General features: G+C 38.9%; 1 protein-coding gene across 1 annotated transcript in view; it reads right to left on the reverse strand.

Moving 5' to 3' along the window:
* The window catches only part of LOC139718297 (protocadherin Fat 4-like), a 108,683-nt gene extending 84,859 nt beyond the window's left edge, over positions 1-23,824 (reverse strand). The window contains exon 1 of the mRNA XM_071629781.1: positions 18,203-23,824. Within this exon, the coding sequence (XP_071485882.1) occupies positions 18,203-23,491 (5,289 nt within the window). The 5' untranslated portion in view covers positions 23,492-23,824. The remainder of the gene's footprint in view (positions 1-18,202) is intronic.
* Positions 23,825-24,501: the final 677 nt, after the last annotated feature.

Raw genomic sequence — 24,501 nt, forward strand, 5'->3', positions numbered from 1 at the left:
CTCCACAATCTCCACAATGAAAGTACAGGGAACACAAGAACAGTCATCTCAAATCCACTGAGCCTTCAGTTACTATTATCATTTCTGTCACAAAAATCCCTCTTCGACAACAGATGAAGATGGAATAATAGTCATTTTCTCTGCAGGGACCCTCATTTTGAAATACGGATAAAGAGAAAATGACAAAAGCACAGCGCCAAGAATCACATAATGCATAGTTTCAAGATATTGTTAATACCAGAAATATTTGCAGCATTAAATTTTCTGAAACTGGAGCCGACAGCCTTTTTGGCGGCATGAAATTTTTATGAAATGATATTAAACTGGCATTCAGTGCATACAGTGTAGACAAGAACTTTCGTGTTAATTTCAATTTTAGCAATGATATTGGCTCCTTGGTAAAAAATTTCATATATGCGAACATTTCTGGTTTAATGGTACATCATCCCAAATTGAAACTTATTGAGATCTCCTGCTATCAATCCACTAAAACCACAGAAACTAGCTCATATTCCTTTTTTTAGGAAGTTTTTTTGGGTATGCTTGAGGTTTATGCTGTATGAAATAAGCATTGGGCCACAATGTCATGATAGAAATTGGGACTCAGAAAGTTCTCATCCTCATGCCCTCCCTTTGTATGAGAAATGGATAATAGCTACTGGCTACTTGACAGTTGTATCACCCAAGTGATAAAAGCTGTTAATTCTAAAGATGGTATGGGTACATAAAATTCTGGTACTAACCTACAGACACCAAATGATACCATAAAATAAATGTTCTGTCACAACTCTGTACCCACACACATACAATGTACAAATGCAGTGGCATAAGTTTAACATATGGCAGGACTGAGTATGCCCATACTTTCACCAATTTAGAAATTTGCTTTCACATTTATATGCTCGACAATTTCTAAGACATCATTTCCAAAGGGAGGCCCATATACTTGAAACTTGCTAATTAATTTTAAGAAGACTCCATGCCATGCAGCATGTATAAAGCATAATCATGCCCTAAAATTCTGATTTTTGTAATTGATAAATGGTTATAGAAACTTTATACATTTATCCTATATATACTTCAATAATACGTGTCTATGGATTGATTGTAAATCTGGACATATGTACTGAAACTCTGTATATTTACTTTGTGCAACTATCAACACAGCAAAAAATAAGTAAAGGTACTACAAATTCAAAAAGAAACTGCATTGGCTATATGAATGCTACTGGCAGTTGTTTACCCCGTACAAATGTCAATAACAGAACAAATCTCGGTGTTAAATGCCCAACAAGTACAGAAAGCGTCAGCTCTTGAACATGTTCTTGTGTTTGTCTCCATAGAAAAGGGACAGACGAATATGCAAACACTATAGCCTATGACAGTCCTCTTTTCTCTCTATCTCGTGAGGCATGTTTGTAATAAGACTCTCTTGAGGATAACCAAACTGCAGAGGCATAGAAATCACTTTTATTCTTCCTTTTCCCCTTAACTTCTAAAACTATAGAATGAGACATGCAGTCTGGCAGATTGGGAAACCATAGCAAAATATCATTTAAATAAAAACTTGATGACTAGGTACATGTATGCATGTTTACAGAAGAATACAACTTAATTGAAAGAGAAATATTTTTTTCTTCCAAAATGGTGGGATAATGGCAGACATGATAGAAAGAATTCATTCATTAGAACTGTTCAGATGTTGTTACTGGAGATCGCAGACTACAACATGTACATGAATTATACTAGAGTAACTTTGCTCTTTACAATCATTTCAATTCTCATGAACATGTGTATAGAACTTAAATATTAAAACCCAAAGTATTGTATACTGTATCCATTACAGAGCATCCATTTTCAGGACTTTAAAATTTCCATCAAGCAGGCCTTTGATGTCAAATCCTACACATGCATACACAGCAGTTAAAACACTTTATAGGCATCAGTGAATCAGAATCTAAAATGCAGGTTCATCCAAGTTTTTGGAGCCAACAAAATATTTTGTCAGTGCAATGAGGGCAATGAAAGGTTTGCTGCATTCAAAGTAATTCAGAGTTGAGTAGATTTTATATCAGATAAAAAAAAAAAGCCTTAAAATATTTTGGTACCATAAAAATGCGAGTGAATACATGCCATTCATGCCCACAAGCAATGGCAGCTGATATTTTGGGTGTCACAAAGGGCTGTCCAATTATTCTGACCAAATAATACCCTGTTCTTTGTGGTGCTCATGCTGAATACACAAGTTTACCAAAACAAATACGTCTGCAAGTTATATCACGGGGAGGGGGTGATGTGCATCATAGAAGGGTAGCTACAGTATTACCACGCAGCTACAATTGTATATTGTGCACCTTTGAAGTCGCCATGTTGGATTTTCTGAAGCTACAGCTGTGTGTTGATCGGGTTGGGTCAAAGTGACGGCACACAACAGAGAAGTTTTGGACACTGATGCTACAAGCATGAAGTCAGTTCCTATTCAACGAGTCGTGTCCCCACCACATACAAATTGTAAATCCTCACCCTGTATAGTGTAGATGCCTATATTGTGCATGTACACTCTTACATGTGGTTTAAATATGAAGGCAAGTACGCATGTACTACCGGTACTTCATAATCCTCTAATCTCAACACAAATCAAGAATGAAATCATTCAACCTGGATGGATGTATACATACTGATTCTCTTTCAATAAACATACATGCTGCTGTATTCATACATTCAAGCTTTTTGAAGATCAGATTGATAGCTACAAATATATTCTGAAATTTATCAGAAAAAGAGCAATAGGACAATATAAAATGTTGCCATGAAATAGGGGTCGAACTTAGTATCTTGAAGTTTCCCTTATGTGTTAAACATCACAAACCTAGGAATTGAGTAAATCAGTTCAAGCAACGCTGGTTGCACTATAATTAATTGGTAATTTGTTTGCATTACAATACATGGTAGGATATCCATCGTTTTGTATGCAATGATAAGTTTGTGTGACAACGATGTCTGGCTTTATTTTACAGAGCCAAAAGTTTTCTTGCTCTCACCCTTGAGAAGCTTGGTAAAATGTCCTTACTCTATTGAAGGAATATGTTTGAACATTCCTTTTCTGCATTGCTTCTTTCAGGGGATTACTTGAAGATGACTAGTCTGGGAAAGTTCTTTAATTACAATTGTACAATGTAACATCTGCACACTACATTTGTAAGTCATTTTTTTAAATTTTTTTTAACTGGTCCGACCTGTTTTTGTCAGACCAGTAGATACCCAGTTTTTCCATTTTTTCCTAGTCCGAACCTAAGATTTCTTTGTCCTGATCTTTTTTATTGACTGGCCTTAACAATGATTATGATTATGATTATGATTATTTTTTTTTTTTTGTCAGCCATGTATGTCATCCAAGTAAATTTGGCAATTTCTGAAAAGTTACTGGCCCGACAGTGGTTATTACCAGTCTGGGACTGTCGGACCAGCGCCAGTGTTAAGTGCTGTGACTATTAAAAAACAAATCAGGTTCGATGTGCAACTTCTCTAAAACTATCCATCATCCCTTGAACAGATGGAATACTATTCAGAACACAAAGCATAAAGAAGAATTACTAAAAGTAGGCTGCACATGCACTCTGACAGAGTAAGATCCATGTACAAGCTAAGGTCACATTGAACTGAACAATACCATACAGTGTACAATGTAGGGCCTACATACAATTGTTGTAGCCACAATACCCTGGTATAAAACTTTACAGGAATCATAAATAATTGCTGGTAATTGCAATTCATAACAACTTTGTTCTGTACAACCCCATCAGATGAGTTCAAGGTAAAGTGGGGATAGATCTTTGAAAAACAATATTATCAAAACTCTTTGCAAGTTTCGATCTCTTCTTGACCATCTTTCAAATCCAAAGAAATGAGTCATTCATAAAGAGAGAGAGATAGAGAGAGAAGACAATGTCCTCTTATGGTACAAGTGGCTTGCTGTCTTGTTTCAAGGAATGTTTATTGGCCCATAATGACACAAATAAGTAGCTGATAAATTCCTGTGTACTTGATTAGGCAGTAAAGATAGATCCTTTCAAACTGTGACAATAAAAGGTTGGTGATTCATTCAAACGGCATCCTTATCAGCAAGTTGTGAATAACTGCTCAAGCCATGCAGTTGTTCGAGTGAACAAATATATACCAGAGATACATGTATGCCTTCACCTTCTATGTTCAACATCTTTGTAATAATTTAAATGTTCCCACTTTGGACTTTAATACAGTTAAAAAAACAAAACACACACACACACACACAAATGATTCCTATCATAATAAAGTGTTTTTAAGTGTTATTGCCACAATACTTTTTGAAGCTCTAGTGAAATAAAGTGACTTTTAAAAGCATTTCTTTAAATGCCAAAATTACAATAGGTGTACTTCCTAACAAATATCACAATATTCAAAAATAAATGACATAAGATTAAGGTGTTACTGTTGGGTATCATTACATAGTGTAACAGTCTTGGTGCATACAGTGTGTATGAAAAAGAATATAGGGAACCCTACATGTACATGCATGCTAAGGTCTAGTATCATTTGAGGTACAGATCTTTAAAAAATACAGTGTACACAAGCACTTTTAACATTCAGGTATCAAGACGTGATATGTACTGGAATGTGCATGATCAGACACCAGACCCTGGGCAACAAATGCATGTTTTATCATTTTAGTGTTGAAACTCTGTTTTCCTTTTGTCCTGTCCTTTTTGTCGTCATTTCTTAGCAGAGCCCCCTGGCTGTTTTTGAAGCCTGATGCTTTATATGTCAAACAGAAGGTTTTTTTTTCAAAATGGGATATGATGCTAACCACAAAAAAGAGGTACTCCCTTGAACAGTAGTTGAGCCAACACAGGCACGCAAAATGAGAGGCTGTGACAGGCAACCAAACATGAACATTCCAACAACAGCAACAAAATCAAAGCACAAAAATCTGTCAGGTGTTCCATGCATATGATATGCTATATCACATGAGTAGATTAAAAATGTCAAATGAATATCACAATATTATTAAAAGCTCTCGATGATTTGAGAATATGGAATGGCCTCTTGCTTCTCTTGATGATTGTCATTAGCAGCACTTCTCAGATGCATTCATGAATATAACATTGTTAAGTGTTCCCTCTACATTTCAATAAATGAATATGGTCATTCTACTTAAAGAGATTTAAACAGCAAATCTTGGTGTGAAGTCTGGAACTATCCATCCTGAGTTCAATAAATTACTCAGAATCAATCTCTATCATAACATATTTTCTAACATAATCTATGAAGGCTCTCATTACACTACATGTACATGTACAGGTGTATGCATAGAATTCAGCATTTACAAAGGAGAGGCTAGTAAAAACAGATTCCAACATTCTGTATTAGAAAACACTGGCCAACTTTTTATCACAAGGGATATAGACAAGAGAGACATCATTGTGTACAAACACACACACACACACACACACACACAGCCAATGATAACAGAGTTGAAACAGCAAAATCTCTCCAGTAACAGGCAGGAGTCTCTTGAAAACTCCTTGCTTGCTTTTCCCACCATACAAACAATGGACTCAAACAATGCCCGTTCCTTGATTTGTCATCTCTTGCTGTGTCCTCACACACATTACAGGCTGTGTTGGGACAGCAGAAGTGAGTGTTGTGCTCCTCTACTCATACCCACCCAGTCCATCAAATCTTTCTCTTTTTTGGGGGAAAAAAATGATGAAAACAATACCGCACCCAACTCTGAGCCACAACACAAGCAACCTTTGCTATTCCTCCTCTTCATCTGTTTTCATTGGCTATGGTACGCATCACTTGTTCTTTAAAGTAGGAAAAACAAAACAAAACAAAACAAAATATCTGTAACAATAACTCAATCTGAAGACATGCTGAAATTCATTCTACTACACTTGCCCTGTATGGCAAGGGGTCTTCAACGTAAAGCTGCCGCTTGCAGCCAAAAGCAGGAAAATTGATTCCGCTCAAATTGTCCCAGTGCTTTCCATGCACCATTGTGTTATGAAAATGCTTTTAATCATCAGCCATGCAGAAGTGCAACCAGTGCAAGTAAGTGTTGGCATCCGTGCACCAAAAGAACATATTGTCTAGAAGCACTATTGATAAAAAAAAGGACAACAGATTTCATATTTTGGTTCCACACTCAGCAGAAAATAATCAATTTCTCATTTTCACATGAGAAGTGTGAGGGAAACTACAGTACCGGTACAGTCAGAGACTGTGATCCATAATACAGCTGCCTATACTTGTATGTGGTATCTTTTAACATGCTGCATCTTTTCAGGCACTGTCTCTATCCACCCTACCTCTCCCCCCCCCCCCCCCCCCCCCAAAAAAAAAAAAAAAAAGGTAATGACCACATTATGTGACATGAGCACATCTGCATACATAATGAACAATTGCCCTATAAAACTGTATGTGGATTGAAAAATACATAATAGAAAACTCACTGTCAACAATGACAAAAACATCAACTCTAAACTACAAGGACTCAGTCAAACTCCCTACACCTGAACACCCTGTTCCCATGACCTGCATTGCTGACACTAGTTTCTATTTTCTTGCACCTGTCATTGAGCAACCTCACACCTTGAAATTCACCCTGGGACTGCTAAAGGAATACAAATGACGGCAGGGTGTGCTTTTGATCATGTACATTTGGCGATATGCACTGAATAGAGAAAATTGATTATTTATATGCACGTAATACAAGACAAGAACAGATGGTTTGTTTCTTTCTGCTTATTATTTAGGCCTATATGAAATCACAAATGTCAGTCTGGGCTCTGGAGCACAGTGAGCTTGGAGCAAAACAACTCTTGCCTACTTAAGATTTCTGAAAACTGTTCCAACTTCAAAGTACAGTGTATCTATTGTACTTCCACATGTCATCATAACTAGTCATGCACACAGTTTTGAAAGTCTGTTCAGGCTCATGATCATTTTTGCATTTATAACTTTGTACATTACACTGTACGGCTATTGATGGCACAGCACTGTACAACTTGACAATAATTTTTGCAAAGTACATGTTGTACAATTTGTATATCATAGTAAATAAAAGATTCATTACAAATACTCCTTTCAAATGATACACTAATTCTGGATTGTTGCTGTTGTTCATCATTCCTCTAGTGTATACTTCAGAGTGGTTTCAAGTCCTTAAAAGCCACCAGAGTAAATCAATAATTATTCATATGTTGTACTACCATATCTTTTATCATAAAACATCAAGAGGTACGTCTACATTGTACAAGGTCTAAAAGAGCATGACTTCACTTTTATGAATGAGTTTCCACACTGATATTCAGGATAATTTACTTTATTTCTTTCTTTCCGGAAACTTGCCACTGTTTAGCTTTTAAATATCAATTAAGGATAATGCCCCTCCTCCTCTATGTGTTTCTGTAGTCCTGAGGAAGAATGTGAGCAAATTTGCTTGGGTTGAACTATGGAGTTTGAGATGATGAGATGAAATATTTGTCTGCAACTGTCAGGGCCAGAGTTTTATTTATGTTTTGGTTTTTTTAGGGGGGGGGGGTTATGGGGTGTGAGAGAGTCTGAGAAAGGAGAGCACTGACAAAACACACACACACACACAGCACACACACACACACACACAGGCCCAGAAGCACTCGTAAAGTTGCATGTAAAGTTTTCACACCTTGGGCATTTGTTCTTTTCTTCCCTATCATTTTCCAAAGCTGGGGCACCAAAAGAGAACCCCTTTTTGTTTGGACAGACTCCTGACTGGCACAGGCCAGTATAAACCCCAAGAGATACGACGACTGTGTGCGAGAAGAGAATGTACTACAATACAGCTAGACACAGCGGGTAAATATTTGGCTACCTTTCAACAAAAACAAAATACAAAACAAAAAAAATCAATGTGTCAACAAAACTGCAAAGAATATAAGCATGATACTATCAGAAATCTAATGGCCATGAAGAAAATTCTTAAAATATCGTTATTATGGAAATTACTGATTATGTGATGTACCGTAGGACAATTTTGTTTCTGGATTGAAAAGACAGTGATGTTGAACTCTACTTCTCCACATGAGCTGCAAGATGCCTGCTCACTCAGAATCCCTCAGAAAATTAACAAGTTTAGTCGGTTCTACCATTTTGCCCGATGACTCATTAATCCTTGTATGGCGGATGCACAGACTTCTCAATTTTAAAGATGGACAAAGTGTGCAAGAGTGTATTTTCCATCCATACATTCACTATCCTGCAATTTTGATTGTAATGAATAAATGGATATCTTTATTTGAAACAAATTTCCAACACGTCTGGCAAATCATACTCAACAAATTGGCTATAGATGCACCGAGAGCTACATGCTGTATATATTGCATGTTTGTGTACCAGTAAGTGGCAAACTACGATTGTAAGACCACACTTTACATGAACGAATTGAAAAGGGACAGTAAATGGAATAGCACAGTTGTTCCAACACACAAGGCTCAGAATTTGTGGTTGCTACCTTACACTGGTCAACCAACACAAGCTGTCAGCTGCCCAGTGTCAACATTTTAAGCATGTCATGTCACACTCACTGAGTTGGGGCTTTTTAGAAAAATTAAATTTGTATCCTACGTATATTTGTGACAGAGTTCAGGCACAGAATTTTCAAAAGTACAGGAAACGATACTAGAGACCATTTCAATGTTTATCTTTCAATGCATTCTTGACTTCTTTAATTCACTTTCTTTTTATTACCAGTACATGTTTGACTGGTAAACATGAGTCAATTTCAAGGAACTAAAATGAAAATATATAATTCTTATCTTTAGATCAGGTTACGACATTATCAATTGTAATAAAGAGTTGTTTAATTCACGTGAATTCTATGAAAGCCATCTGACATGAATACTACTGCCTACCACTATACTAATGTAAACTACAATTGCACATTAATATTCATACCCATTACAGTGTTCACTTTAACACATGAGATGGGCACAAAATACAAGAATTTCTGAACCATGCAAAAGCAAAATTTTGAAAAACAATGTATGCAGAGATTCAGACTCACACTTGTAACAACCTGCATCAGCACCAGATCTGAAAGACTTGGGCTGGTCATAAATAGAACAAAGGACATATTTCTTCCTATATTCACAACATGCCAATCAATTGGATTTGTAGCCCTCACACCTGGGTTTGAAACCAAATAACCCCAAGCTTCCTAACCTGAAAATAAAGGGGGGAAAGGGGGAGAAGGTGGGGGGGGGGGGGGGAGAGAACACACATGCTGAACCAGAACCTCTCTTGAGACACATGGCTCCTGGTTTTGTACATTCTGCATTTTGTCATCATTTTTCTTCATTTCACAAGCTCTTTGTGTAAAGTCTACCTTTCTTTTCTTTTTCTTTTCTTTTTTTCTTCTTCCTGAAGTATGTGCATAAAACAGCACCACACTGACTATCGCAATCTTTCACCACACAGACGTAATCAAGCATGCTGTAATAAAAGGTGCTAAATTGTTCATGTCTATTAAGAATGCGGTTTCTGCCCTCCCTCTGCCAGCCACAAAGGGTAAGGAGTGGAAAACAAGAAAGACACTTTGCGGATCTCTTTCACATTCTTACAATGTAACGAGGCAAAAGATTTTTCTGAGGTTTCTTAACGTGTACCACTGTGTTGTTCTCCAGCAAGTTACTGTCTGTCATCAGTTTTCCATCAATATTGATACCAAATTTCAAGCCCCCCCCCCCAAAAAAAAAAAAAAAAATAGAACATCAGTGTGCTCAAATCTATTCAGGAATACATACAGCCTCCAGGATTGACATTTCATGAACTTCGGATGGAGTTGAATGTACTGCATGACTTCTACTACAGTGTAGCTAAAGCATTCCTGCACAAGTACCAAAATAACAGCAATAAATTTATGATAAAAGCAGTGCTCATCTACTATTTATGACCCCTATCAATGCAGGAGTCAACCTCTGGTTTCCATTATTTAAGTTATTATCAAGAAATTTCTAAGCAGTGCTGTATTTAGTCACCAGGAAGATCACTGCATGGATCAGTAATAAGAATCAATGGGTAGAGTATAAAAATGTACCAATACCCTGAGTATTATGTTTGCTATATTTTTAGAATATACTTGAAACACATGCCCTCTGCAAAATACTATAATTTTTTGTTATGCATTCCATATATGCACTGAGCATGTGCTCGAGGTGCTGCAAAAAACCAAGGTAGAGACAATAGAAAGTAGACCTATTCTTTATTATTGGGAAATACGGTAGGGTCATTTTTAGCATTTTTAAGACAGTGTGAACATTCGATTGGTGGAAATGAGCTGCTTGGCGGACAGCTCTGCACTCTCTAGAATGCTTTTCTAATTAATAAACTATGACACAACTGAGGTATTTCACATCTGTTTTTTTTTTTTTTTTGACACGTCTTTATTCATTTAGGCTTTATTTTAGACATGTATAAGAATGCATACATGTAGTTCACATTTCATTGGTAGTCTCTTAATATCAGCCGGACTATCATAATAATTGTACTTCTTTGATGACACAGGCCTTTTCCAGCAGAATTACCGGATTCCTCAGCAAATCAAATGTGCAGTAAATTCCCTTTCTTCACAAGTTACAAGTGTACTTCAGACCATGGAGCTATGACAGAGAAACTATACTCTTCCACCAATACCCGACTCCATTAATCCCAGGGGCTAGAACAAGAACTGAGTTAAAGCATGTGGAGGGGCGTTGAACCCCATGAAGTCTTCATCCTGAGGTCACTTGACACGCCTGAGATGTAGTTGAGGGAATCGAAGAAATTGGAAGTTAAATGAGTTCAATGCATTGTTAACCTACCACAGCATCACGGGTGAAATTTCATAGCAGTATCTAATCAGTGGAATTCTGTACCTGGACAAGACGACAAAGCTTTGACGAGACGGCTTCCACATTAACATTATGAGGAAATAAGGGAAAAGATGCTATCCCTCCGAAGAATCTATTATGTATACTCCCTGTCAACCCATTGAACTTTGTAAGGCTCAAAAGGAAGAAGTCTGTTCATTATTAGCAATCTGAAGCTTCTCCTCCCACCTTTCAGACTTTCATGAGGATAAACCACACCCTATGAAAGTCAAAAGCACAAAAACATGTGTGCATTCCTTATGTCAGCACCTCTGTAGGTTTGAGTGCATGTCACCTCAACAGCAAGGATGGTACAGCCATTGTCAATGCGAATGTGAAGCAGCAATAATACTACAAAAGTATCATCATGAGTTTTTTCCATACCCAAGTTTCTGTGCAAATCATCTTTGGACAGCAATTTTTTTGGAAATTAACAGGGGATGACAATGGCTGTGATAACTTGTAATCAATTTTTAATGGTACCGTACTTCATCAGTGTTTGAACAGGAGTTCATTGGTGAGAATTTTCAGTCAGTTATAATTTTTGGGTCGCCTACAATGTAGATATGCGTCTGTCGAAAACTGCCAAGTCTGAAAGGACTTTGGTTCAAAGTTTTCAAACACTACTAGAAACAACATGATCATCTAAAATGTGGAAGGTCTTGATCAAATATGAACTTAATTGCAACTTGCAATACAAATGTGATCTAAGTCATGACTACAGTTTAGGATTACTAACAAATTGTAGCTTACTGTTAGTTTCAAATCACCTTGGAAAATCCAAAAGCTATTCCTTCTGTTTGACATTTCCTAAAATACTTCCATCACCTGTACACATAAAATGTGGCAAAATTGTATAATTTTAGGATCAGAATTTGAATAAAAACTTCCTGACATACTTTTTTTTTTCAATCACTATCATTCTGAGTTAAAAACTACACTTTGATGACCAGTAACAATGAACAGACAGTATGTTTTACAACTCCTGCTTCCTGGAGTATATTTGTACAGATTTCACATCAACTTTACACAGTGTAGGAGTTTGTATTACTTTCAGATGACACAACTGGTACAACTGCATCCACTCTTATGTAAAGATAGCAACCTTATGATTCTTAATTCAGAATCAAATAAGTATCAAAAAGCCTACAAAAGGTATGGCAAAAGGAAACCCAACAAAAATAACTTTTCAGACACTAAATAAGATTACCGGTATTCACAGTTTTACGCCTGCATGATTTACACATTGACACCGTGTAGAGATTAGTCAAGCTAATATAAGAATAACACATCTGTTATGACAAGATACAGATCTGCAAACACCAGTGAATAATATGTTTCAAATGGCAGGTCAAAACTTGATGGGGGTTCTCCCTTGAGGTGAAATCTAGCATTGCAATGCATGGTGCATTCTCATCGGCACGCCATCTCACTTCATTTCACCGACACAAAAGACAGTATACATTACGGCCACAAGCCCCCTGTTTCTTGTATTGGAGCTATTTATGCCTGTTATGAATGAGTGAAATATTAGTATCATCACTGTATGTACAAACGTACGAGTTGTGTCTCCTTATCTACTACACTTAGCAACTACATTGTATAAACCCTAATCTCCCTGTATTCTAATTTAGTATAGTACAGCAAGAAAGAATTTTTGCTAAAATATTACATTCTCATGATACAGATACCCCACTACACATGCAGACATCAATATCCGAACACACTGAAACATACAATCTCTCATCTTATGAGATGCATACATACGTACATTCAGGACTGACAGTCATTCTCACAGGGGTTGTATCAAATGAACAATGACAGTATGGTCATTCTGGGGGGAATTCCGTGCCAGTGCAATCCACAATGAAATCTAGATGGCTACTCATGGAACATGACAAAATATACAGGTTTTCATGCCATACTGCATTATTTTTCAGAGTAGGGCAAACACACTCAACATAAACACATACACAATAACCCATAAAGTTGAAATCGCAACGAAGTAGACAGAGAGCACTCTACCCTACTACAAGATTTACCTGCATTTAGCTGCATTACATGAGTTTTCTACTCTATATGTTAAAAAAGTACAATAAGTTAAGTATAGATAGATAGATCTGCATTATTTGTAATTAGATATGAAAAAAAAAACCAATCCACATTTTTTGTCAATTAGTTTTTAAAGTTAGTACAGATCATCATGGCTGTATTATTATAATGTACTTTGTGAAGCAAATGACTACTGGGTGGTTGTTTGTGCAATTACAATACAAACTTTATGACCTTCATGTAGATGACATCATTGGTATCCCCACAAATTGAGTTCACCCCTTCACATTTAACAAAGCACACAGGTACATTTTCAATTGAAAGATTTTCAATATTGGCAAATATTAGGACAGAGTTATGAGGTTTGCTCTCTCGGCAGGGGTTCTGTCCAAGGAAATTGGCTCAATGGGGGCTGTGGATCAAACTTGATCGGTGCAATGTAATGGAAAAGGTTTTTTTTTTTTTTTTTTTTTAATTTGCCAAAAAAAATGGCCTGTGCACAACCATGTCAGCTGGCTCTGCATGACATCTTCCTGTAGCAAAATGCAATTTTGTTGTTTGTGACATAAATTTTCCTACTAACAAAGTTAAAGCATGATTGTAATAGTTTCATGTGTATGATGTCAAGACTCAAGAATGCATCAAAAACAAGCAAGTTGCTTGAAATTTATTCTTGTTTGATTTTGGCTTCCTCTGGTAAACTGTAATGAATTGACTATTTCTTTGCAAAGATTTGTTGTCGTTGTTTTTACTATCAATATAGAAACTTATGGGTGAATTAATGGCATAATTTCTGACTGAACATAATGCAAGTGAAGAACATGATGCCAAATATGAAGAGTAATCCTACAGTACTGAATATCTGTAAGGGTCATTTTGTGCCATTGGGATAATGACACCAGTGAACACAACAAAATGTGCTCAGCTGTTTTCCAATGAAAATGCGGACATGCATGTATGCTAATGGTACAGCAATGATTGCATGTATTGATTTACACGTCAAAGAATGGTTTCTCTGGCAGTTAAAACGATGTCCCCCATACACTCCCCCCATGCACAAATGTATGAGTAGGAGACAGTGCTCAAGACAGTGTCCTCAATCCTTTTCACACCTTGAGTTAAGAAGAACGACACACTCCGTATATTATAGATGACACTGGCTAATCAAACATTACTAAGCACACTTCCCCATTATACATGTGTGCCCATGCCGTAGCAAGTGTGCCTGCTCCTTTTACAGAGGCGGGGAGTTCGTAACCCAGTGTAACAATTAGAGACGGGAAAGGAGAGGATTGGGCCCAGCATTCCAGTTTCTTAGCATTCACACTACACTCAATTTGCACCCAGCTGAAAGACAGAAATAAGATTGTCATTCAAACTACTGGCTTCTTCTCATTCTCTCGGCAGAGATGATTCAAGCATGGCGACTGCATGAAGCCCTGCGCCATGAGAATGATACACTGTCACCACAATCAACGACCATCTATTGATATGGTAATGAGCGCAAGAATCCTCCATGCTGTGGGCTTTACATTGTGCCAGAGAAAGAGAACATGGTGATGAAAGGCAGTGGGTAGAGAAAGAGAACCCAGCCAACAGGAGAAAACTGTTTAGTACAAGGGACACTACCCTACAGCCTGTGACTAATCAATACTTGGGCCTAGCATGCATTCTTCTCCCTTTGTTAAAGACAGAGGTTTAGAAGGAAGGCTGTGAAAAGAAGGATTTCATTTTATGGACAAGCACATAGGTCCAGTTATCAGTGAATGTCCACTCTCCTGGCAATAGACAGCATGCTCACTAAAACCCACGATTTCTATGCTGTCTGTCTTTATAGAAGGAATATATTTGTCTCATTTTCATCTGATTGCAGACTTTCACAAAAGACAGTAAATCGTGTAATTCAATCATGACAGTAATTCCAATCATAACTTTGACTCAGAATGAACAGAAAAGTCTAAACACTGATATCTGTCACATAAGGAAGATTTCAAAATGTAACTTACTTCATCATGTCTTGTGTACTGTCACTTTAGTCATATTATTTTATGCAAAATTTGTTTTCCACATCCACTTCACATTTAAAAGCAGACTGCTATGAAAAAGCTACATCATGTAGGCCCTATGTAAAACTATGAATTCAGAGAATGGCAGTGTACTGAGCACTGCTTCAATGTTATTTGTTGCTAGCAGTATGAAGTTTCTTAATTTTTTCTTATATAGCCAAAATCCACATTATGGGAAAAGAAAATTGACTTTGTTGCCCATACATTGTAAGCATGATTCTATCCAAGCTAGACTTTGCCTCTTTTTGTAAGAGAGAAAAAAAAGGAGTTCTTCTAAGAAAGAAAAAAAAACAGATTGTTCATAAACATCTGTGATGGACATCATGTTTCAATTTTCAATCAACATGTCTGCATGGTCATATTACTTCTTGAACACCAGAAGCACTATATCCAGAGATTACAATTTACAGGGGAATATGAAACTTCCAGGCTACAATTTAGTCAACAGAAATGGGTATGGTTTGACTCAAAGTGGAAATGTGACATTTTATGGGACTGGGGGCAAGAGTGCCCTATAGGCAAAACTTTCGATAGTCAATAAGTTATCCTAGAAGAGGTTGCTTTCAACACCCATATGATGCCTTTGGCGATGAAAGGGAAGATATTGGGACAAGACAGATATTGAGCTGCCACAGTGAGGCGTCACAGATTGACATCTACACACAGGAACCAAAAAATCTGAACATTTGAGGAGAAAGTGGAGAGGTAAAAACAACTGGTCTGCTTTAGACGTGAAGGTGTCAAAAACTTCCCTTCAACGAGTTAAAAAACTTGAGAAACCCATTGCTAGCTGTGAGAACCTTGAATCTCTTAAAATACCATGTCTCACAACTGACACAAGAAAAGACGAATGGTGCTAATATTCTTCACAATAAGTCTGAACAAAACACTTTGATAACATTCTCTCTGATGATATTTTACAATGTGACATACCCAAGCGTGGGGCTACCTATAAACCAGTTAAACATTATCAAAGTCTCCTTGAAAGGTTCTTGATTGACAGAGAGTAAACATAAAAAACAGTTACTAGGGATGCAGGAGCCTTTATCAGGCAAGAATCTTTTGGCGACTGTCATTTCGTCAAGGGTCTATGACACACACACACAGGGTACCCAAAGGGTGGTTTTTGAGAGGTGGGTAATTAACTTCAATTGATGTCTCTTTTGAAGTGTTAATGCAGTCATAAAGACTGGCTGCACCAATGAAGATGGCAAGCCTGACCATCCAACGGCAGCTCACTTTGATCACCACTTTTATTGTACCAGGATTTCATGGCGCCTATCTGAGGATACATGTACTATTGCCGTTAATTACTTGATACTGTAAAGTTGCATGCCACTATAATATACACTGTATGTAACTTGCTAGAATGGATCTCTTTACTATCCTTTGTGTATATGTTGTGTACAAAGGTAGTACTTTCACACTTTACTAACAAAAACTGGATATGAAATCTCTCTACTACACTCTACATAACCTGAATTTGACCTGTTTTAAACTTGATGAAAATTGGTTTTGAGATGGCTGAGATATCCAAAAACAAAGAGATCCTAATAAAAGATAGGACCCACCTTTTATTGGGACCACTTCGTTTTATTTTGATTTTGAGTATCTCAGCCACTCCTAAACTGATTTTTCATCAGACAAACTTTGAATTCCTCTTCGAATTGTATGCTCTTTGATATTTTATGAGGTTTCTAATTATCTTGCAAAAATTTTAAATCTTAACCCCCACCTCAACCAGAACTATAACATCCCTTTGAAGTACAAGCTACATTGTATGCATGGTAAAATAATTTTGCCCACATTTAAGAAGTGTATTTTAGTATTAAGATTAAGACTCTCTTTGACACAACATGATTATCATTTAATGATCTAAGATTCTGCTAACACTGATGATACACCCATTCATTTGATTTAGGCGCTGCATCAAAATTATACCTTGCAGGATCCTGCAGGATCCTGCAAAAAATCAGGATCCTGCGAGGTATAATTTTGATGCAACGCCTTACTCCTTTTTGTCTATAATCCTGGCAAAGCTTTGAAATGTCAAGGTGACTGAACACTAAAATAAATCATAAGACAAAACTTCTTTCCAGTACTGACACAAAGTGTGATCAGTATGAAAGCAATGGTTACAGTATTAGTCAAATGGTCAACATGTAGTATCAAAGCACACATTGATATTGGAGACTACAACCGCTTGCCAACGTCTCTGGCATGGAAAGCTGTTCAAGGAATACCTGCACATGTCACTCCATGACATGTTTCCATTACAAGCTATCAACAAAGAATTACAACACTTCTTCACAACTCATAATAAAAGGTAAATTTATTTGAAAGGATGTTTTTGCCTATCAAGTTTGATCAAGTTGAAAACTCAATACAAAATGGGGTAAATTATTAATGTAATTGGGTCATGGTTACTGTAGCATAACATGCATTTATGAAAAGCACATATTTTCCCCCTATTCTGTGCACACATGGGAACTCAACCTCCTGCAAAGAGGGAGCTGGCTGGGATTTGTGAATGCATTTGAAAAGATTAAATATGAAAAGGGTATTTTGGAACCTAACAATAGGGACACAACGGTGAAACTGTTTGCTTGCACGCGACAACTGCAGCCAAGTGGTTAGGAAATGCCAATACCAGTTTATTTAAAAATATTTTTTGAACTTCTGGCTGCAACCTGAATTAAAAAACACAAACAAACATAAGCTTTGACTTTTTCCTCTCTTTTGTTCAATGAACAATAATGTAGACAGCTTGTAGACCTCTTCAAAAAGATTCAGCTCCTTTCAACTCCAGGTAAATGCCTAAAGAGACCTGCCCATACTTCTATAATGATGTAGTCTTTGTTTTTGTGAGATAACAGGTATAGCTCACACATATTATGCAAGTCAAATACAGATCTTTAATTCTACAGACTTTAGTGCATAGTCACTGATATGAAAAGGCTCAATCAGGGGGACAAGTGAGCTACCTTCAAGAGCTACTTTTAAGACAACAGTACAATTTCATATTCTTATAACTTGAGCACTCAAGATGTTGAAATAAATTTGGGTGTTCAGCTTAAAATACATACCGTATATTGCATTATGCAATATATACTCAAGTCAGAAAAATAATACAGTATAACAAAAATCAGTCTTTACCTGCGCACTTGTAACTTGAGAGGATGAAGAACTCGTATCCACAGCATACACCGTTGCCACTAGAAGAGATCCCCCTTCAAGGTTCTCACGGTCCAGGATGGCCCCAGTCTGTATAATTCCGTTACTAGGATCAGCTACAATCAGGTTCCCTTGGTCAACTCCTCCTGCCTGTACTGAAGTAACATAGTACTCTATGTTAGCCAAACGGCCATCTGGGTAACTGGCAAATACAGTCTGTACAGCTGTCCCAGCAGGCTGGTTTTCAGACACTCTCTCTGAGTAGGAGTTCTGTGAAAATGTAAGAGCACTGGGCTGACCATCAGAGACGATTACTGTCAAGGTAAACGTGCTTGTTTGCTGTTGGGGATTGTTGCCTGCATCCTGGGCCTGGATAACTAGAGAGTAGAGGTTCACAGAGGAGCGAACAGCTTGTGTGAGAGTCAATTCACCGGTATTGAGGTTCAGCTGGAAAGGCACACTGGTGGTGACCAGGGTGTAAGTCACTTGGCCATTGACTCCTGCATCAGGATCGTCAGCATGAATTGTTGCTATCTTTGAATTCGGGCTGGTGTTTCTTGGTAGGATGACCGCCTGCTGGGAAGTAAATGTTGGTGCATTATCATTGATGTCACGAACAAAAATGACAACTTCTACAGAAGTCGCGCGTCTGCTCTCCTCTGGGACAGCCTGGTCAGTGGCAAGGATGACGAGGGTGAACTGGTCGGTAGCAGTCGTGGTTGATTCCCTGTCAATGCGCTTATTTGTGCTCAACCAACCACTGTTAGGGTCAATGGCAAAGAAATCTCCTGATGGTTGTTGTGATAGAATAGAGTACAGAATCATACCATTAACCCCAGAATCTGAATCCGTAGCTTGAACTCTGACGACCTGATATCCAATGGATTCCTCTTCACTGATTTCAGGCACCCCAACATATGCAAAGACAGGAGCATTGTCATTACAGTCTCTAACATTGATGACCACAGACACAACTGAATTGAGTGGTGGGCTTCCCCCATCTCTTGCTGCAATATCCAAGTTGTAACTGGATGTCGCCTCATGGTCGAGCAGTCCTGTCAGATATACCACTCCTGTACCAGGGGTGATGCCAAATACGCCATCTTGGTTTCCTCCTGTAATTGTGTATGAAACCATTCCATTGCTGTTGATATCCATGTCAGTAGCATTGAGAAGTCCAATGGTATCTCCAATCTGCAGACACTCAGTGACTTCAATTTCTACAGGCAAATTTTGGAATGTTGGGGCGTGATCGTTTTCATCCAGGACAGTAATTTCCACATCAACAAGAGCTTCCTGTGGAACAGCACCACCGTCACGAGCCTTCACTGTTAGGAGGTAGCCATCAGCATCTTCACGATCCAATCCTGCGATCAGTATTATTTGCCCTGTTACATGATCAATGTAGAATTTTCTTTCTTCATTCCCATTGACAATGCTGTAGATTATGTATGAATTGTCTCCACTGTCATCATCAGTGGCACTCACTCTGATTATCAAAGTCTGATTCTGCGCCAACTCGGAGACAGATGCCTGATAAAACTGACGGTTGAAGACAGGAGCATTGTCGTTGCTGTCAACAATGTGAATGTTCACATCTGCATGGTCTTGCAGGGAGTCCATGCCATTGTCACGAACACGAACACGAGCTGTGAATGTTGTGGGCCTGCGTTCCTGAACAAGACTCTCTCTGTCCAGTCTCACTCTAGATGTTATTACTCCACTCATTGAATTCAGGGCAAAATATGAATTATTAGAGGTGAAGGAGTAGGAGAGTTCACCATTTCGCCCGATGTCTGGATCTATTGCTTGAATTGTGCCAACTTCGACTCCAGCCTCTTCCTCTTCCAACAAATAGAAATTGTACACAGCAGATTCAAAGAGTGGTCGATTGTCATTTTCATCCAGAATTTCAATCTCCAGGAAAATGGTAGAACTCAGAGGGGGCACACCCCCATCAATAGCTTCAATGGTCAAGACGTAAGAGCTAATAAGCTCGCGATCTAATGCACTTTTGACGTATAGGAAACCATCCGGAAAAACACCAAAATTATCTGCGTCATTTCCATCTGTGATACGGTATGTAATATGACCATTGGTACCTTGGTCAGCATCAGTTGCTGTAACCTGAACAAATCTTGTGTTTACTTGCACCGACTCTACGAGCTTCAAAGATGTATTGAATGAATCAACAAATATAGGTGCATTATTGTTGACATCACGCACATTTACAAGCAAGGCCAGAGTAGAGGACAAGGGCGGAGTACCATAGTCTGTGGCTTGGATTTCCAAAGTGTACTCCTTCTCATCATAGACCTGTAGATCTTTGTTGATGTAAAGCACTCCGGAAGTGTGGTTGATGCCAAATCGATTGTCAACGTTCACTGATAGATCATACAAAATGAGGTTGTTTGGTGGACTGTCAGAATCAGTAACTCGGGCTGAATAGAACTCGTATCCAATCTCCCAATTCTCTACAATATCTACTTGGTCTTGGGAAACTGCAAATTGTGGTGCATTATCATTTATGTCCAAAATTTCGATCTCAACTGTTGTTTCACCATTTTGAGATCCAGCAATGGCACGGACAGTGAGCTGAAACAAATCAGAAGCTTGAGATTCTCTGTCAATGGACTGTCTTGTTGTCAGCATGCCAGAATTCGGATTTATGCGAAAGAAGGAATCAGGATCCCCACCAGTGATCACATACGCTATGTTAACATTCAAGTCCAAACTTGTGGCTTTCACTGTTCCTACGTCAGTAATGTTCGGATTGTTTTCCTGCAACTGAAATCTGTACGGATTTTGCTCAAAGTGGAGTGGGTTGTCCTGGGTGTCAGTGACCGTGATATGGATGGTTGCAGGTTGTGATATCAGTCCCCCACCATCTGTTGCAGTTACAGCCAGTGTGTATGATGATCGCTCCTCACGGTCCAAAACCTCCAGAGTGGACACTACACCAGAACTGCTGTTAATACCAAACCGTGATGAATTGGATATCGTGTATGTGATATCTGCATTGACACCAATGTCTTCATCTGATGCTGTCACAGTGGTAATGACAGCACCAGCTGCCTCATTTTCAACGACACTGGCAAAGTAGTCCACTGGATAAAACACAGGATTGTTGTCGTTTACATCAGAGACCTGGACACGTACTGTCGATGTTGAAACAAGGGGAGGATAACCACCATCATGGGCTAGGATCTCAAACTCATAGAAATCCATTTCTTCACGATCTAGTTGAAGAACTGTGCTTAGCATCCCAGAGGATGGGTCAATGCTAAATTTGTCAGCATGCTGGGTCACACCGAGACTGTATGTGATACTACCATATACACCACCATCCATATCAGTAGCCGTTGCCTGAAACAAGTCCACCGGGGCTAAATTTTCTGGAACTGTCGCATTATAGATATTTTGATCAAACAAAGGATACTCATCATTATCATCAAGTATATCAATGACAAGAGTTGTGACATTGGACAACTGCTCTGTTCCCTGGTCAGATGCTGTTATTGTCAAAATTACTTGTGCTGAGGTTTCATGATCAAGCTCAGCCTTGGTAGTCACAAGACCCGTGTTGTGGTCAATACTGAACCAGCCGAACTCATCTCCTGAAATGGAGTAAGTAATGACAGCATTTATTCCTTCATCAGCATCATACGCTGTCACACTTTCGACAAAGCTTCCAACTTGAACCGATTCATTCAACTGGGCAGAGTATGACTCCTGGAGAAACACTGGCGTGTGATCATTTTCATCCACAACAAGAACAATGATAGAACGATAAGAAATCTGCTGGGGAGTTCCAAGGTCAGCCGCCATAAACGTAAGGTTGTATGATGCCATGATCTCTCTGTCGATGGTGCCATTTATCGCTACCAATATTGTACCAAAATTTCCTCCAAATATCAACAATCTGAAATCACCACGTTCATTTCCACTAAACAGGGACAACGAAACTTGGCCATTCACACCACTGTCTTGGTCTGTGCCTTGCAATGAAAAGACAAAATCATTTGGACGTGCAGCTTCTGGGATCTGTACTGTTCCATTCACATCAGCTTCAGCAGGATGTATCACATGAATCTCTGGGCTGTGGTCATTTTCATCCTCAACCTGGATGCTTACAAATGCAATGCTCGACTGGGGTGGCACACCTCTGTCTGTGGCTACCACTTCCAGATTGTAGCCTTGGTCAGTGTAGGGCAAGCTCTGCAACAGTGATATCCATCCCGTATCTGGATCCACGGAGAACTGCTCAGACCTTATCCCATCTTTGAAGCCATACACAACTTCACCATTTGAACCCTGATCCAGATCAGTAGCTTCAAGGCGAACGACAAGCGCACCAGTAGCTGCACTCTCATTCACCCTGGCTGAATATGACGTTTGGGAAAAGCTGGGCGCATTGTCATTGACATCGTCAATGGTCACATTAACGGTCAGGTATCCAGTTCTTGGATTTGAGCTGTTGTCTGTTGCAGAGATGTTTAAAATGTAAAAGTCTACAGCTTCTCTGTCCAAGTATTTCCTTGTTGTAAGTGAGACTGTATACTCTGCATCCTCACGCGGACGGAAGGTCTCGAGAGAAAAAATATCATCCTCATTACCACTCTCGATACTGTAGCTGCTCACATACCCATTAACATTTTTATCGATATCCATTGCCGATGGAAGGATTTGTACACTACCAATATGGGCATTCTCCGAGAATACAACTGTTATTGTGGGTTGAGGAAAAACAGGTGTGTTGTCATTCAGATCATTAACTGTTATGCTGAGTTCCACCACATTACTTGCACCACTTTGGAAAGTTTTTGTTACTGGAAGCTGGAATAAATCACTTGATAGTGATTCTCTATCAATGCGTACTGTTGTGGTTATCACACCTGAAGTTCTGTTGAGATGGAATTCTTGTGGAGGGGAAGATGAGAGAAACACGTACGAGTTGATTATTCTTGAATCTGCTGGATCTGCAACTGTCCCGACAAATGTTCCTGGCGGCTGATTTTCGTCCACAAACAGAGCTATATTGTCACTTGCTACTCTGTCCTCTGCCGAAACTCTTCCATTTGATAAACACAGAAATATAACATAGAGCACCAATGATACAGACCAAATGTTATTCCCCTTTTTTCTCTTTGATCGCGACATCATTTCAAAAGAGTTCTGACTTTGCGCGTCCCTCACACCCGTCCTCTTTTCCTGGCATACTCGCCGCCGCATCTCTCCGGCGCCGTGACTCACACACCGCTGCCCGTGCATCTCGTTTGTTGCTCGTTACTAACTGCGACAACCGGCTAAGCGTCCCTGGCAGTGCAGAGGTGAAGCCCTAACCAACCGGCGACGAGCCGAGGACAGCTGCACAGCTCCAGACCGCTGGCCGGCAACAGACGACTGGATGGAGAGCGACGCTTTCAACTCCATAAAACATGAAAAGTGCGATGGGGATGGACACAAAACGATGTGTATATCCGCTGCCTATCTGCAAATATTCAGAGAGTCCGAATCGCAAGCACTCATCATTTTATATACAAAATATCCTTGGCATTTGTATGAAAAAACATTAAGGACGATGCTCTGGTTTTCGGCTGGGCATCAGGCAGTGCTCGCTCAATAATCATTTACTAGTATACGATCCATTGCGAGCGAGCGTGCGCGATCACGACGAACACACGCACGGCGGTTTTAGGCATCCAACATCTCATCCGTACGTACGTGCGTACATGTACCAGCCAAGCGTCGTGGACCTAGCATACACACAGCCGCTGCATCATCACGATCTGATGTGAATGAAGGGATAGAGTGTAGTATTTAGTACGTGTAGTACAAAAACCGGTACTGAAGTAGTATTGGTTGAGATGAGGATTCAGCTTTCAACTTTTTTTACGAGGTACTTAGAAACCACTCTATGAAATGTCAAAGAGCATACAATTCTAAGAGGAATTCAGGGCTTATTCGATGAAAATCAGTTTTGAAATAGCTGAGATATCCAAAAACAAAGTACAAAAAAGTGATGCTGATACAAGATGCTAATGAAGGGACTTCTATATCATCATACTAAGATATGATATTTCAGTACAGTGGCGGATCCAGGCGGGGGTGCACCGAGCGCGCCCCTTTAATTTTTGTTAAAATAAAAGAAACAGAAAGAAAAAATGGGGGCGGGTAAGCCCCCTTTAATTTTGTAAAGGCGCCTCCCCTTCACGGAATTCCTGGATCCGCCCCTGAGTATGTTTCATGAAACCAGTGAAAATGAATGTTGTTTCTAATTT

The sequence above is a fragment of the Diadema antillarum genome, unplaced genomic scaffold (genome assembly GCF_040938485.1).
Source record: "Diadema antillarum isolate AM-2024a unplaced genomic scaffold, OU_Dant_1.0 scf00000092, whole genome shotgun sequence".
In the NCBI taxonomy this organism is placed as follows: domain Eukaryota; kingdom Metazoa; phylum Echinodermata; class Echinoidea; order Diadematoida; family Diadematidae; genus Diadema; species Diadema antillarum.